General features: G+C 35.1%; 1 protein-coding gene across 2 annotated transcripts in view; it reads left to right on the top strand.

The window, feature by feature from the left end:
• The window catches only part of LOC149779507 (tRNA endonuclease ANKZF1-like), a 38,923-nt gene that overhangs the window by 8,555 nt on the left and 14,773 nt on the right, over positions 1-15,595 (top strand). For both annotated transcript variants that reach the window (XM_089940207.1, XM_089940208.1), the window contains exons 5-9: positions 1,255-1,523; positions 5,037-5,152; positions 7,027-7,174; positions 9,739-9,961; positions 12,638-12,886. In XM_089940207.1, coding sequence (XP_089796333.1) covers positions 1,255-1,523; positions 5,037-5,152; positions 7,027-7,174; positions 9,739-9,961; positions 12,638-12,886 — 1,005 coding nt within the window. The remainder of the gene's footprint in view (positions 1-1,254; positions 1,524-5,036; positions 5,153-7,026; positions 7,175-9,738; positions 9,962-12,637; positions 12,887-15,595) is intronic.

Raw genomic sequence — 15,595 nt, 5'->3', positions numbered from 1 at the left:
TTGACATTCAATCTTATAACGAAGCTTCAAAGACTTTGTCATCAATGCTAGGCAATATGTCATGGTGTGACACATTTTTCACCTTCTGACATATTGATGCCTACAGGGTTGCTGATTCCAGTTGTGACCTTCTAGCTTAGCAAGAATGATTCAGGAAAAATGATCTCAAAACTGGGATTTTTGTTTTACTGCATAAAATATTGGGTTAAGTTGACATGGGAATCATCATTCCCAATATTATATGATGTGCTGCCTTGTGTGAAATCTTTGATTTGCAAGATTTTTCAATAATATGGATAATTAATTTATCTATTATATGGATAATTAATTTATTGATAATATGGGAATTGATTTATTAATAATATGTATAATTAATTGATCAATAATATGTATGAACTTTATCAATAATATGGATTATTGTTTTATCAATAATATGGATAATTAATTTATCAGTAATATGGATAATTGATTCATCAGCAATTTGGATAATTAATATTATAAATAATATGGATAATTAATTTATTGATAATATGGGAATTGATTTATCAGTAATATGGATAATTAATTTATCTATAATGTGGATAATTAATTTATCAATAATATGGGAATTGATTTATCAATAATATGGATAATTGATTTATCAATAATATGGATTATTGTTTTATCAATAATATGGATAATTAATTTATCAATAATATGGATAATTAATTGATTTATCAGCAATTTGGATAATTTATAAATAATATGGATAATTAATTTATTGATAATATGGGAATTGATTTATCAGTGATATGGATAATTAATTTATCGATAATATGAGAATTGATTTATCACTAATATGGATAATTGATTTATCAGTAATATGGATAATTGATTTATCAGTAATATGGACAGTTGATTTATCAATAATATGGATAATAGATTTATCACTAACATGGTTAATTGATTTATCAATTATATGGAGAACTGATTTATAAATAATATGGATAACTGATAATAATATGTATGATTGCTTTATCAATAATATGGATTATTGTTTTATCAATAATGTGGATAATTAATTTATCAATAATATGGATATTCGATTTGTCAATAACATGGATAATTGATTTATCAATGATATGGATAACTGATTTATAAATAATATGGATAACTGGTAACTTTTTGTACATTTGCAACATTTTTTTATTGGCAAGACCACAGGCTCTCACCTGGAGAAAACGTTTATCTTTAACCCATTATTTCCTTGTGTAGGTAACATATCAAGTCTCTCAGGATCTGACTCAGACTTGGAAAGTTTATCAGACACTGATACAGATGGAGCACAGGAACCAAAGTCCAGGAAAAAGCAGTTTAGGATTCCACCCCATCTGCAGATCTCTGGTTACAGTAGTACAGATAGTGACTCGGAAAGTAGCACCAGTAGAGTTGAGGAAGCTGCAAGGAAAATGCCAAAAGTTTACTTCAGAAACAATGCTGGAGAACTTATCTCTCTCTACAGATGTCTTTTGTCACACAGAAAGGTAACTACTATGTGAAAATTAGATATCTCAATCATACATGTTATAAGACATAGGGTATATGCAGGAGATTTGGGTTTCCAGTGTGTACGAGGATTGTTGTCCAGTGCAGCAGGATTGCACTCCAGTGTAGTATGATTGCTCTCCAGTACAGTAGGATTACATTCCAATGTAGCAGGATTGCTGTCCACTGCAGTAGGAGTGTACTCCAGTGTGGCAAGATTGCTCTCCAATGTTGTTGTTGTAGGGTTTAATGCTATTTTTCAGCACAAGATAGGCTATACATGGCAGCCAGTATAATTGGTGGAGGAAGAACCCTAGAAAACCCCGGGAAGAACCACCGACCCATGAGAAGCTACTGGCAGGCTCTCCAGTGTAGGAAGATTTCTCTCCATTGCGAGATAATTGCTTTCCAATCTACAGTACAAAAGGATTTCTCCAATACAATTTCCATTGCAGGGGGATTACTTTCCAATGCAGGAGAATTCTCCATTTAATCTGCTTATACCCCACCTTCCTTGTACTCCTTTGAACAACATCATTGTGATTTGAAAATGTTAGTTTTCTCATAAAGTTTTTCTCTTTGGTAACAAGTCTTAAATCCTCAGAGAGCTGAGCACAGAGAACTAATTCAATTCCCATAGACCAGTGGTTCCCATCCTTATTTTGCTGCAACCCAAAATTGACCATCAGCAGGACATCCTGGCCCTCAGGTAAATGAAACTATTTAGAAAAGGTAAAGAAACAATGTATTTTGATGACCTTTCAGACCACCCACCCCCATGACTCTGATTTCGATCGCATCCTGAGGTTTTCCTGGGTTCTTCCTCCATCACTTAAACTGGCTGCCATGTGTAACCTATCATGCACTGAAAAGTGGCGTTAAACCCCAAACAACAACATCCATAGCAATAATTAGTTGCCTGTGACCTAAAATAACATGTTATGTTCACAAGAATTTTTAATAGTCCATGGCATTTTTCTGTAATGTAAAAGCATAGTTAATGTTCTGAAGATACAGAGGAATTGATTTTAATTTGGTAGTCAGCTGTCTAAATTGATAAGACTGTCTGCAAAAGAATAAAATTTTCCCCATCTGTATATATGTGAAAAGAAGTATTTTGATTCCTTTGTTCATGTGTGCATATATCCTAAGCTAATTAATTGCAGTGCATAAATTACAATGCATATTGTATTCAACATGAGAAGGAGAGGTAATCTGGGATTGTTACATATACTACTAATATAATTCAAAACATTTTGGTTTTAAAAAAGTCTTCAGTGTCAGTGAATGTGCTTATATAAAATTAGCAGTTGTCATCCTTCCTGTAGAAGGCTATACCTGACAGATGTTTATATGAAAGGCGTGTATGTCAGTGATTTCCATAAAAAAGGGAAGTACTTTCACAACCTTTGAGAGATCAAGTGGCATCTTTTGGTATAATTTAAATCAAAAGTTAAATCTTGAATCAATTATCAAAAGGGAGATGTTTCCAGTACCAATTTTGTCATTTTACTCAAGGCAGACAGCGATCCACCCATACAAAATGCCAAGTTACAAAAGCAAGATACCTAACTTAACAGTTACTGACTTCATTTAGTGACCCAGTTTTGTACTCGTAAATATACTCAGTTTGATATCTTGCAATATTTTTCAAAAGACTTTAGTATAAAAATTATACATTTTTCTTACCTATCCTTTAATTAATAATTGCAGTCACCTAATTCCACTTTTGAAAATTGATAATTAATAATCATACATTTATGAACTTAAATTTATGACAGATAGATTTCTGGGGGTAAGTACTAATAGTGTTGACAAACCAATGTAGTATGCAGCTTTTTATGAAGCTATCCCATGATACATCTTTTTAAAATCTCACATGACTAAGAAATTGTCATTGTAAATAAAATGATATCAGATGTACACAACAGACAACTTATTTGTAAAGTTACTAGAAGAATCTTCTTAACAGGCTAAGAAAATGGATGGGAAATGGGTTGGGCATAGTTTATCCAGGCTAGTATTAGGACTGGTCAGCCTGGTGTCAGGGTAATGTGACTGGTGGAACATGATGCTACATGTTTGTGGCATAATGTCCCAGTGCTTGACATCACCATAAACTGCCACATTGAAGACATCATAGCAATATGACTGAATAATTGTTAAAGCTGCGATAAAAATCCAAATCACACACACACACACACTAAATTTCAGGATAGTTTCATGATGAGTGTGATCTTTGCATACTGATGATGTGATTTTGTATCAGACTGGCTGAGTTTATTACCACTCTGGAGGCTGTGTTTCTGATCTGAGTTTGATCAAACTTGAAATATAGGTATATATCATCAAGATCTTGGACAAGTTTGAAAATGGGCAAGATGCATACATATTAATGCGGTGATCTTGTATAGGATTGGCTGAGCTTGTTGCCATTCAGGAAGCCATATTTTTTACCCCGTTTTCATGAAAACCTGTGATATGGACTTAAATTATCAAAATCTTTGATGGGTTCGATAATGAGTATGTTCCATATATAGTAACAACCAATCATTTTTTGCTTCAATCTTTTAGGGAGAGTTATGCTGTTTGTTTGACTATAAACTCATCTCCAACTTGGGTTAGGGGTGGGATGCAGAGGAGCCTGGAGTGGTATATTTATTTTTGTGGATGCTCATCTTTCCAACAGTTTGATCTTGCTCAAGTTGAGCAGGTCAGACATAGCATTATGCAGAGTTTGTGTTTTGTTTCTTGCCATCATTTTAAGTTTATGGGATATGCAGATCCAGGGGCCATGATTTTGTATTTGTTCTGTCATTAGCTTATGAGACACCTTATTCCTTAGGACATCCAGGGCTAGCAGCTCATGTTTTGTATCTTTTTATAAGTTTATGGATTGGCTCCTGCCTTAGGACATCCAGGACTAGGGGCCAGGCTTTTGTATCTCTTTGTTAGTATAAGTTTATGGGACAGCTCTTTCATTAGGACATGCAGGGCCATGGGCCAAAGTTTTGTATTTTACATCATTATTAGGTTTTTGTGACAATTCCTTCCATTGAACCTGCAGGGCCAGGAGCCATGCTTTTGTATATTTCCATCATTACAAGTTTATAGGACAGCTCTTTCCGTGAGGCCGCTTTTGATAAGTGAGCAATGCCAGTGTGTTACAGATTTGAAACTGTATCGTTTTTGGACAATTGATGGTTCATTGATTTGCATTAAATTCAGCATACGCTCTTACTCAGAGAAATATGATACATTTTATTGCTTGAAAACTAAAAATGAGCTAACTTAAAGATACTGAATACACATGTATTTTGAATATTTAGCATGATATTGCCAGTCATTTATCCCACAAACTTATGCATGTCATGTAACATGCAAGATAACAGCTGTTGGTCCTACTTTATAAGGAGATGTTAAATAAGGTTTATTGCTGTAATAACAGAATCTAATTATTACAGGAGATCATTGAAATTTGATATTTTGTATCCCACTCTTGCTATTTTCAGATCTATCCAAGGACTAACGCTGAGCTGATTCCATTGGTCACATCTCTTCCAGATCACATGACCTGGTCTGTTTTCATGGCATCTGGTGGTCACTTTGCTGGAGCAGTCTTTGAGAAGTAAGCTTCTAGCTGGAAAAGAATTTTTTTAAAATATTGTCCAGACATCTGTGCAATTGATTTAAACATTTCAACCTAATAATTTCCAGTCAGGATGAAACATCTGGCTATGCCTTTTACCCTGTCAAACAGCAAACTTATCAATCTGTCTCACATTTGCTCATTCCAGTCAGTGAATGACATTCATTGGGAGATTTTATTATAATCCTATTTTAATTCATTTATCTAACTGGCATTAATAGGTCAACACTGTTAGAGTAACTTTTCCTTTTCTTAATCATTTTAATGTCAGATACAAATATTTGTTTATATTCTTCTGTAAGAAGATCAAAGTTAAATTTGGTTAAATACTACAGCAGTTAAGAATGTCATTCTCTTCCATCTCAGAATTTTTGTTGCAAAAGCAGACATGCCCCTCAGTTACCATAGATCACCACCTGTAAATACCTGTCATAAGGTAGACAGTATCATGTTATGAAGTTTTCCTGTTTGTTACCATTTTAATTTTTGCACATTTACTCAAGTTGCCCACCATCTACAGTTACCAAACTTTGTGGACAGCTTGTTCAAGAGATAAGGAAGAACCCTGTCAGTTTTGTGGTCAAAAGGTCAAATATCAAGGTCACTTTGACTGAAAGGAAAAAATGGTTTCTGCACAATAACTTGAGTTCTCTATTACCTACAGCTACCAAGCCTTGTGAATGTCATGCACTTGTGGTATGGTAGAGCTTTATTCATTTTGAAGCTAAAAGGTCAAAAGTCCAAGTCACTGAAAGAAATGGTTTTGGCATAATAACATTGGTTCTATATCATAGACATAGCAAACTTTGTGGATGGCTTGCACTTGGAGCTAGGGAGAAGCCTATGTATGTTTGGGTCAATGGTCAAGTTACATATGAATGAAAAGAAATGGTTTCTGCATGATAATATTGTTTCTTTATCACAGACCCGGACCAAACTTTGTGGATGGCTTGCACTTGGGGTAGAAAAACAAGTTTTTAGGTCAAAGGTCAAGGTCAATGTGACTCAAAGAGAAAAAAACTTATTTCTGAAGAAAAAAAATTCAGTTATCTAAATAAAGGACTATAAAATACAGGGTGTTCACATAATATGCTTATTCATTTTACGTTTTGTTTATTATAACTAGAAATTGTCACATACTGTCTTTATTAAAGAGAATATGTTCTATATTACTAAATAGTCTTTGACAATTTTTTTTAATTCCTCAACAACAAAAACTGAAATATGATGAGTATGACTGGTTCTGGTACATTTTTGGATGATGTTGAAATAAAATAAAATAACCTTCCATGGATCTAGTCTCATTGAACCAGAATATGTGAATGTAAGGTAAAAATATTGATCATTAATGCTGCATAAAGAAAGGACAGGTAACTTAATTTCTTTCAGTATAAACCCATGTTTGATCATCTCAAACAAAATCTTTTTAACTGAGAAAGCTTTCTCCTGTGGAAAAGAAGGTATTAAGTATTTCATGAATCAATTAGGCTTATGAAAACAGTGGTCATGCACTCAGTTTGCAGTACTGTTGGCAGTTTTCATCCCCTTCCTCTAGGCTTATGATAGGAAAACAGTGGTAATGCGCTCAGTTTGCAGTACTGTGGTTCAGCTAAGTTCTCTGGTTCCCCATCCTGAAATACTACATAACACCAGCATCTGAGTGATCAAGAGTGGCAGTCAGCACAAAACATGGTCCCTAATTAGATGTGGTTTTGTCCTGGTTTTCCTTTTCCCGTCCTGAAATACTACGTAACTTGGTATCTGATAGACCAAGAGTGATCTTTTTGTATAGTCAACATAAGATAAATAAAGTTTGGACAGAAAGTATTAATAAGACTTTTTCTGTATCACAGGGACAAGGTTGTAGTTCACAAAACTTTTCATCGCTACGTGGTGAGGGCCAAGAGGGGCACAGCCCAGAGTACCCGTGACAACCAGGGAAATGCCCCCAGGTCAGCTGGAGCATCCCTCAGGAGGTATAATGAAGCTGCACTGATACAGGTGAGCCATGGTGACTTATGGGTTAGCATGCTTGACTCTCAACCAGATGGTTCAGGTTCAGAACATGTGCAGACCAGGCTGGGTAAGCCATTTTCATGTGTCCCAGGACAAGGTACATTACTCCAATTACGGCATGATTTAGCCTTTCATGTGTTGCTGTGTCATTAAACACGTGCAAACAGAATGATAAGTTTAAGAAAAAAAATGGGGAAAAATGTCCTAACCCATCCATCTCATTCATTTTTAACAAAAATGATGTAGACGATGAGATACAGATGGGGTTCCACAGTAAAGATACTATTTAGGTCAAAGATTTCGAAAGCTGATTTGGCTTATTTTGAATTACATTGTGTTGAATATACACACATAAATTACATTGTGTAGAATATACACACATAAATTACATTGTGTAGAATATACACACATAAATTACATTGTGTAGAATATACACACATAAATTACTTGTGTAGAATATACACACATAAATTTAGATGCACATGATGTAAGTGCTTTAATTAACCTCTTATATTAAAGTCATAAGAAAGGTTTTGGAAATCATCTGACTTATATTTTTTAATGATTTTTGTTATTTAATTTTTGGGGCATTTAGAGACAACTAAACAGAAATTATATGCATGATATATACTTGTGTATACATTGGACCCAACTACAAATGTCATAAACCCATCTCAGAATGTGCTGGCAGATGTGGGTCTATGCAGTTTGTTAGGACTAATCAGTAGAACAAACAACATAGACCTTGATTCGCCAGTGCATTATGCATAGCTGCCAACCCTCACAGATATGGTGTGAATTTCACGACTTTTTCAGCGATTCAGGGATTCACGTTGCAAGCCACAAATTCATGAATTCTCCAATCCTCAATTATTTTAAATCTTTAATAAAATAACCGATTTCCCGTTAAGCGCTAATCATGATATTCGCAGTTGCCAAAATGGTCCAGTACTGCTGGTCGCGATATTAGTATATCTACAGCCAATTAGTACAGTTGGCCCAGTAGCATGCATTTTAGCCTATTTTAATCTATATGTATAAGAGTAGTTTTACAAATCTTTTTGAGAGAAACTGGGGCCTAACCGGAAATTTGCTCTGCGCATGCGTCACCAACACTGATTTGAGTTACCGTTCAGTATCGCATGGAAGATCTTGAAAATGTCTTCACCACCAAGGAAAAAGAAATGTATTACTCAAAAAGTGAAGTTTAATTTGGAATATATCAAAAATTGGCTGTGCATTCTGCCTTTAAACATTGATATTCATCATGCTTTTTGCACTCAGTGTGCCATCGCAGAGACAATGTGAGGAAGCAAGTCGGTTGCAAAAAACACGTAAAAGTTGGGAAAATTAAGAATTTGCAGATTTCATCTTTGGAATATTTTAAGCCATTGGTGGAAGACCTGCAGGCTACCAAAGCTGAAGCATTATTTGTGAGTTTTCTTGTCAAACACAATCTACCTTTATCAGCTGGAGACCATGCTAAACATTTGTTCTGACAAATGTTCCCGGACTCGAAAATCGCTTTCAGATTTTCATGTGGAAGAACCAAAAGTGCTGCAGCTCCTGTGCATTCCTTACAACAACAGTGACAGCGAAAGAGTATTTTCTCTAGTGAGGAAAAATAAGACAGACTTTAGGGCTTCCTTAGCTGCAGAAAATTTGTCAGCAATTTTAGTCACTAAGATCAACCAGCAGGCAAGAAGTCTGAACTGTTTAGAAAACAAATTTATGATCAAGCAGTTGAGGAAGTTAAAGTCTGCCACAGTATCATGTCATGATAAATAATTATTTCTGCATATATGTAGTGTTTTAGTTTTATATTGCGAACTTGATATAGTGTAGTATTGACGGTCAGAGTGGATGGAGTGGTCAGAGTGGAGGGAGTTACTGTCATGGTATTTTTCACAAATTAATGTCCAAATTCACAACTTCTTATCTCTATTTTCACTGATTGTGAGCCGGAAAGGTTGGCAGCTATGCATTATGTGACAGCAGATGAGGGTCTGTGTGGCTTTACTTTCGTATGTGACTGATAAGAAAGTATAGGCATTTCTGGTCAGAAGTTTCATTTGCCATTATAGTGATGTAGTTATTAAAACAAAGCCTGATTTATTTTCTACTAATAATTATGAGTCTTCATTCAAAATCAATGCACAGGAACTTCACTCACTTTGCAATTACCATATATACTCAATTATAAGTTGGATCTAATTTATAAATTTAGCCAGATGGATGAAATTCATGACTATACCCACATTATATCAGTGTTGACATGACAGTGAGGAGCTCTGAATTATTGGAAAGACATATGTTCAATCTTTATTATATAAATGTTTTAATCCCTAAATAAAAAAGATGCAAAATATTTTTTTAAAATCTAATTTTACTCTACTAGTACATACATTAAACCTTCTGAAACATGAAACTACTTCCTATTATCAACTTTGTTCATTTATTCCAATATTTTTGTTTTTTCTAAATTAATTAATTCATTTAGTTTGGCATCATACACTGGATAAATTACCATTACCATTTCTGATATGCAGGATATACAAGAGCTTCTAAGCAGCTGGTCTGTGCAGCTCAAACAGTGTGACCTGATTTTCCTTTATGCCCCTGGCTTCAACAGACAGATATTCTTTAGTGGAAAGAACCCACCCTTCCAAAAAGATGACACACGCATTAGGATGATCCCTTTCCAAACCAAGAGGCCCACCTTTAATGAGATCAAGAGAGTCCATGGGATGCTTGCCTCTATAGAAAGTTATGGTAAGGCTCACCTTTAATGAGATCAAGAGAGTCCATGAGATGCTTGCCAAAATAGAAAGTAATGATAAGGTCCACCTTTAATGAGATCAAGAGTCCATGAGATGCTTGCTGAAATAGAAAGTTATGATAAGGTCCACCTTTATTGAGATCAGGAGAGTCCATAAGATATTTGCCTAAATAGAAAGTTATGGTTAGACCCACCTTTAATGAGATCAAGAGAGTTCATGAGATGCTTGCCTCTATAGAAAGTTATGATAAGGCCCACCTTTAAATGAGATCAAGAGAGTCCATGAGATGCTTACCTTAATAGAAGTTATTGTAAAACCCAACTTTAATGAGATCAAGAGTCCATGAGATGCTTGCCTCTGTAGAAAGTTATGATAAGACCCAACTTTAAATGAGATCATGAGAGTCCATGAGATGCTTGCCTTAATAGAAGTTATTGTAAGACCCAACTTTAATGAGATCAAGAGAGTCCATGAGATGCTTGCCTCTGTAGAAAGTTATGATAAGACCCAACTTTAAATGAGATCATGAGAGTTCATGAGATGCTTGCCTTAATAGAAGTTATTGTAAGACCCAATTTTAATGAGATCAAGAGAGTTCATGAGATGCTTGCCTCTATAGAAAGTTATGATAAGACCCAACTTTAAATGAGATCATGAGAGTTCATGAGATGGTTGCCTTAATAGAAGTTATTGTAAGACCCAACTTTAATGAGATCAAGAGAGTTCATGAGATGCTTGCCTCTATAGAAAGTTATGATAAGACCCAACTTTAAATGAGATCATGAGAGTTCATGAGATGCTTGCCTTAATAGAAGTTATTGTAAGACCCAACTTTAATGAGATCAAGAGAGTCAATGAGATGCTTGCCTCTGTAGAACGTTATGGAAAGGCACACCCCAATGCACAGGAAAAAAATATTTGTACTTTTTAAAACTCAGTGTATATGAACATCACTGCCTTCTACACCTAAATATCCCAAATATGCTGGAATGTTACATGAACAGATATTGGCTTTATCTGACATTATACTGAGGATTGCATTGATATGGCAAAATGTTATGAAACAGTCTTTCATTACTTAAAGTTACAAGTTTAACTGACAGTTTTATGTTCCAAATGATGCATTCATTTGGTCACAAAATGCATGAAATATATGCATTAATTATTCTGATGCAGTTAACTACTGCCTCATTCTACACGATCATAGCATAACATTTATCCTTCCCAATAATTAATGAGTTTTATGATAATCTTATTGCTAATTAAGTCTAATTAAGGGTCTTTGTATTGAATTTGAATACTTTTGAGCAGTAATGTGCAAAATATTGTCTTAAGGTGATATTTGTTTATCTGACAGTTATTGCAAAAATTAAAATGCCATCTCATTTGAGTAAGCAAGAGTAGACTGTAACTCAAAAATTCAGAAATTTCAGTTCAAGTAGCCTGCAAATTAATCATAACTTTGAAGAATTATAAAAAAAATATGTGAAGCATTTAACAGAAAATTTAAAAAAAAAAAACAGAAACAATATGTAAACAACAAATGTCAGATTATGGAGTTGATACAGATCCAAGAATTAATTAAATCCACTGTTTTCCTTTGCAACAAGCATTCATGCAATAGAAAACAGGAAGAAGAAAAAAAAACAAAGTTAGACTTGATGTTTATCTTGAGTAATTATTTAACCTGACAGGTTCAGGTTATGTTTAGTGAAATTTTGAGCTGGTTATGGCATTAAGTTGAACCTTAAATCTTGAGCCAGGTAATAGTATTTGTCAGTTAATGAGTTCACATTCTTACTGTCTCCAGCCTTTTCGTAAAAATGGTTGAGGATATGGTATTCATATTATGTACATCCATTCTTTTGTCTTTCCATCATACTTTCATTTCAGCTCAAAAACTCTTAAGTCAGTTTGTGATTAAGGAATGATATATATGTGTGTGTGTGTGTGTCTGTCTGTCTTTAGGAGACATGTTGTGACCATTATATAACTTAGGATCTGTTTGAGAATATGGCTTCAAACTTATTATACATTTATGCCATTATTCGCAGACGTATTGTGAACCACTTTGGGAGTCTAACTAATGTTAATACCATGGTGTTATGCGTCAAATTTCCACTGCACGTCATTTCCACTCTGTATTTATTGAACCATTTAAGGTGAAGGAATGAAATTTGACACAGCTACTATATGTCATTACTGAAAGGTGATGTGTGCCACAGTGGAGATTTATTTGAAGTCAATGTCATATTTTAATTTTAGGTTTTAGGCACATTTGACCTTCTTTGTAACTAAGGATAAATGGATAAGTTTGATATACTTATATATTAGCACTTAACAATGTGTTTGATTGCATATTTAAGGTGTTATTCTCAAGGTCAAGGTCACATGACAATATTTTAAGGCTTTCTTTTGTTTCAGCTTTAAATGATGTTTACCGTACAGGGATGAACTGTGGTACATGTGTTGCTCTCAGTTTGAAGGCATCTCGTTAATTAGAGTCATGGTTTTAAATAGGGCAATGAAACTTGGTTATTTACCATGTCTGATCTGTAACTTAACTCCGTTGTAAAAGATCATTGTTTAATTATTGTTTTATGAGGTGTTTTATTTAGCTGCAGAAAAATAGTTCACTTAATTTACTTGTGTACTTTTTTGCCAACAGGTCATGAGGCAGATTTCCAGGATTTCATTCCTCTGTCCCCTCCACGGACCTACAGCAAAGAGATGGGCCAGCTCATGGTGGTGCTGGAGGATGCAATGACCCCTAAACAGCGCAAAGTCTGGAACAGAAAGCTTGGGCGATCCCCACTGGCTGCAGATAGTAGACAACAGGGGTCAGACAATACAGGGAGTCAGACTAGTAAGACAGAAAGTGAGACCAAGGATACTGTTGCAGCATTAGTCATTCCAGGTACAGCCTGATTTCATAAGTAGACTATACACTTTTCATTTTTCTATTTTGTGCAGAATATCCTCTAAAATACTGTTACAAGTGTATACAGTGCCGTAGAGAGCACTCACAGACCCTGGGGTAAGAAACACCCAGGCCTCTCCCAGTTCTTGTTCAAACAAAATGTTACTTTTATAAAATTAAAAAGTGTTGTTTGGCCTAGGCCGCCTTATGGGCCTGGGCCCCTGGGGATATATTCATTGACTCTGCTCTTGTTTTCCCTGAATGTATTGTGTATATAGAGACTTAAACCCAGGTTTAAAATTTGGCTGATTTATTATGAGTTTGCAGATATGCATGTATTAACTATAATAATAATTTCTAATTAATTTACAATAAAGCAAAATATCCCAAAACATTTGCTTCAGCAAAATATCTTTTCACTGTGACATTTACCACAGATGTTTAAACTACAGATATGGCAAGTTTTATTCCCTTATCCTCAACGTTTTGATTAAATTCACAAAGCCTGATCCTGCTATCATAAACCTTTGCTTTACTCCAAATCTTTCTTAAAAATATTCTGACCAATCAAGAGACTGCATTCATCTTTATTGAGTAAGATTTCAAAGTCACTGAGATGTTTTTTTTTAGGGTGGAGAGGCCCAATTGCATTTATCCAGTTCCATTTTCTTATTTTTCCATTTCAAGAAGCTTTTGTCAAAAGTATACACCATACTGATAAATTTTGTCTCTCTATCATTTCTTTGTAACATTCAAAGTGAAGAAAAACAAACATTCTATAACATTAGAGTGGTTTTTTCACTGGTATTCACACATCATTGTAGCATTCCTCTTCCCTTTTCTGATAACAATGTGTTGTATTTATGCACTGTATAATGTGTACCAAACTTCAAACAACAGAGACCATGATCTTCATTTGTATAATGCACCTGGATTATGTTCACTTGAAATCCTAAGTACAGCAAAAGAAAGCATAGACCCTGCCCTTTGATTGGATGACTCTCAACAAATCTGAGGCTACAGTTGGATAACCCCAGGCAAATCTAAGGCTGCAGCTGTTGAAGTAAGTATATCTGAAGCTGCAGCAGTTGGATAATCCCATGTAGATTTGAGGATGATGGATAACCCCAGGCAGATCTAAGGCTGCAACATTTGGATAACCCCCAACAGTCTTGAGGTTACAGCTTTGGGATAACTCCTGGCAGATCCTAGGCTGCAGCATTTGGATAACCCCCAACAGTCATAAGGTTACAGCTGTTGGATAACCCCTGACAAATCTAAGGCTGCAACATTTGGAGAACCCCCAACAGTCATGAGGTTACAGGTGTTGGATAACCCCTGGCAGATCTAAGGCTGCAACATTTGGATAACCCCCAACAGTCATAAGGTTACAGCTGTTGGATAACCCCTGGCAGATCTAAGGCTGCAACATTTGGATAACCCCCAACAGTCTTGAGGTTACTGCTGTTGGATAACCCCTGACAAATCTAAGGCTGCAACATTTGGATAACCCCCAACAGTCATGAGGTTACAGCTGTTGGATAACTTCTGGCATATCTGAGGCTGAAGCTGTTAGATAGCTCCCAGCAGATCTCCGGCTACAGCTGTTGGATAAACCCATGCAGATATGATACTGAAGCTGTTGAAAAATTCTAGTAATATCTGAGATCACAGCTGTTGGATAATGCATGACAAACCTGAATTGATAGCTCTTGGAAAGATTGCTTCAGATGTGAGAATGCAGCTTTTGGGTAAATACCTGCAGATCTGAGGCTGCAGCTTTTGGATGGATAATCCCTGCCTGACCTGAGGCCACAGCTTATGTATAACACCAGGAAATTCTGAGACTTGATCTTTTTGATGTACATTTTATATGGGCAAATATAATGTGTTCACCAGAATTTGACAACTTAGATCTGTCATTTTGCTAACATTTTTTGTAATGATATGAATCATGTAAAATCATGTCAGTTTTTTTATTGTTTATTCATTGAATCCATTTTGCATCTTCTTTTGCAATTCTGATAGAAAAATAAATGATAGTTATTTAACTCTATGATACCAAAAACTCATCTTCTGCAGCAGCATGGACTTGGGAAATTCCACTCGGGTGGTTACAATTTGTGAACAGGGACAAGACTTTGGTAGGTTCCTGCTCACAAATTCTGATCCTGAGGATGGAATTTCCTTGTCCCAACACACATATGAAGGGCTTTCTGGTGGTCTGGACCACCGGTGTAGCCATAGTCTTGTTGTATTCCATTAATAAAACTTATAAGCAACACTTTCTTGTTGTAAATGAAAGCTGAAAAGCAACACTTGTTGTATTAGACAAAAGCTTATAAGCAACACTTGTGATATTAGATAAAAGCTCATAAGCAACAATTGTTATTTTCAATTTAAGCTTATAAGCTACGTTTGTTGCATTAGATGAAAACTTGTAAGTAGCACTTGTTGAACCACAGTGAGCTGCATTGAGTGTGGACACATTTTTTGGGAAAAACTCTTGGTTAATGTAGTGATAAAATTGTAAATGTAGTGATTCTAACTCAGCTCAATCATAATCATGTTTGAAAATGAATTTTGAAAGTTAAAATGTGTTTAAACTTAATTTAAACTTTAAACTGAATTTTTCATTGTCAGCCTATTTTTTGCTCTGTCTTAAAGGTCACTGGCCACCTATATTGTACAAACGTGTGATATTAT

The sequence above is a fragment of the Sinohyriopsis cumingii genome, chromosome 17 (assembly GCF_028554795.1).
Source record: "Sinohyriopsis cumingii isolate HCF-2022 chromosome 17, ASM2855479v2, whole genome shotgun sequence".
Classification (NCBI taxonomy): domain Eukaryota; kingdom Metazoa; phylum Mollusca; class Bivalvia; order Unionida; family Unionidae; genus Sinohyriopsis; species Sinohyriopsis cumingii.
The sequence above is the reverse complement of the archived record's forward strand: the minus strand, read 5'-3'. Positions and strand labels throughout refer to the sequence as shown.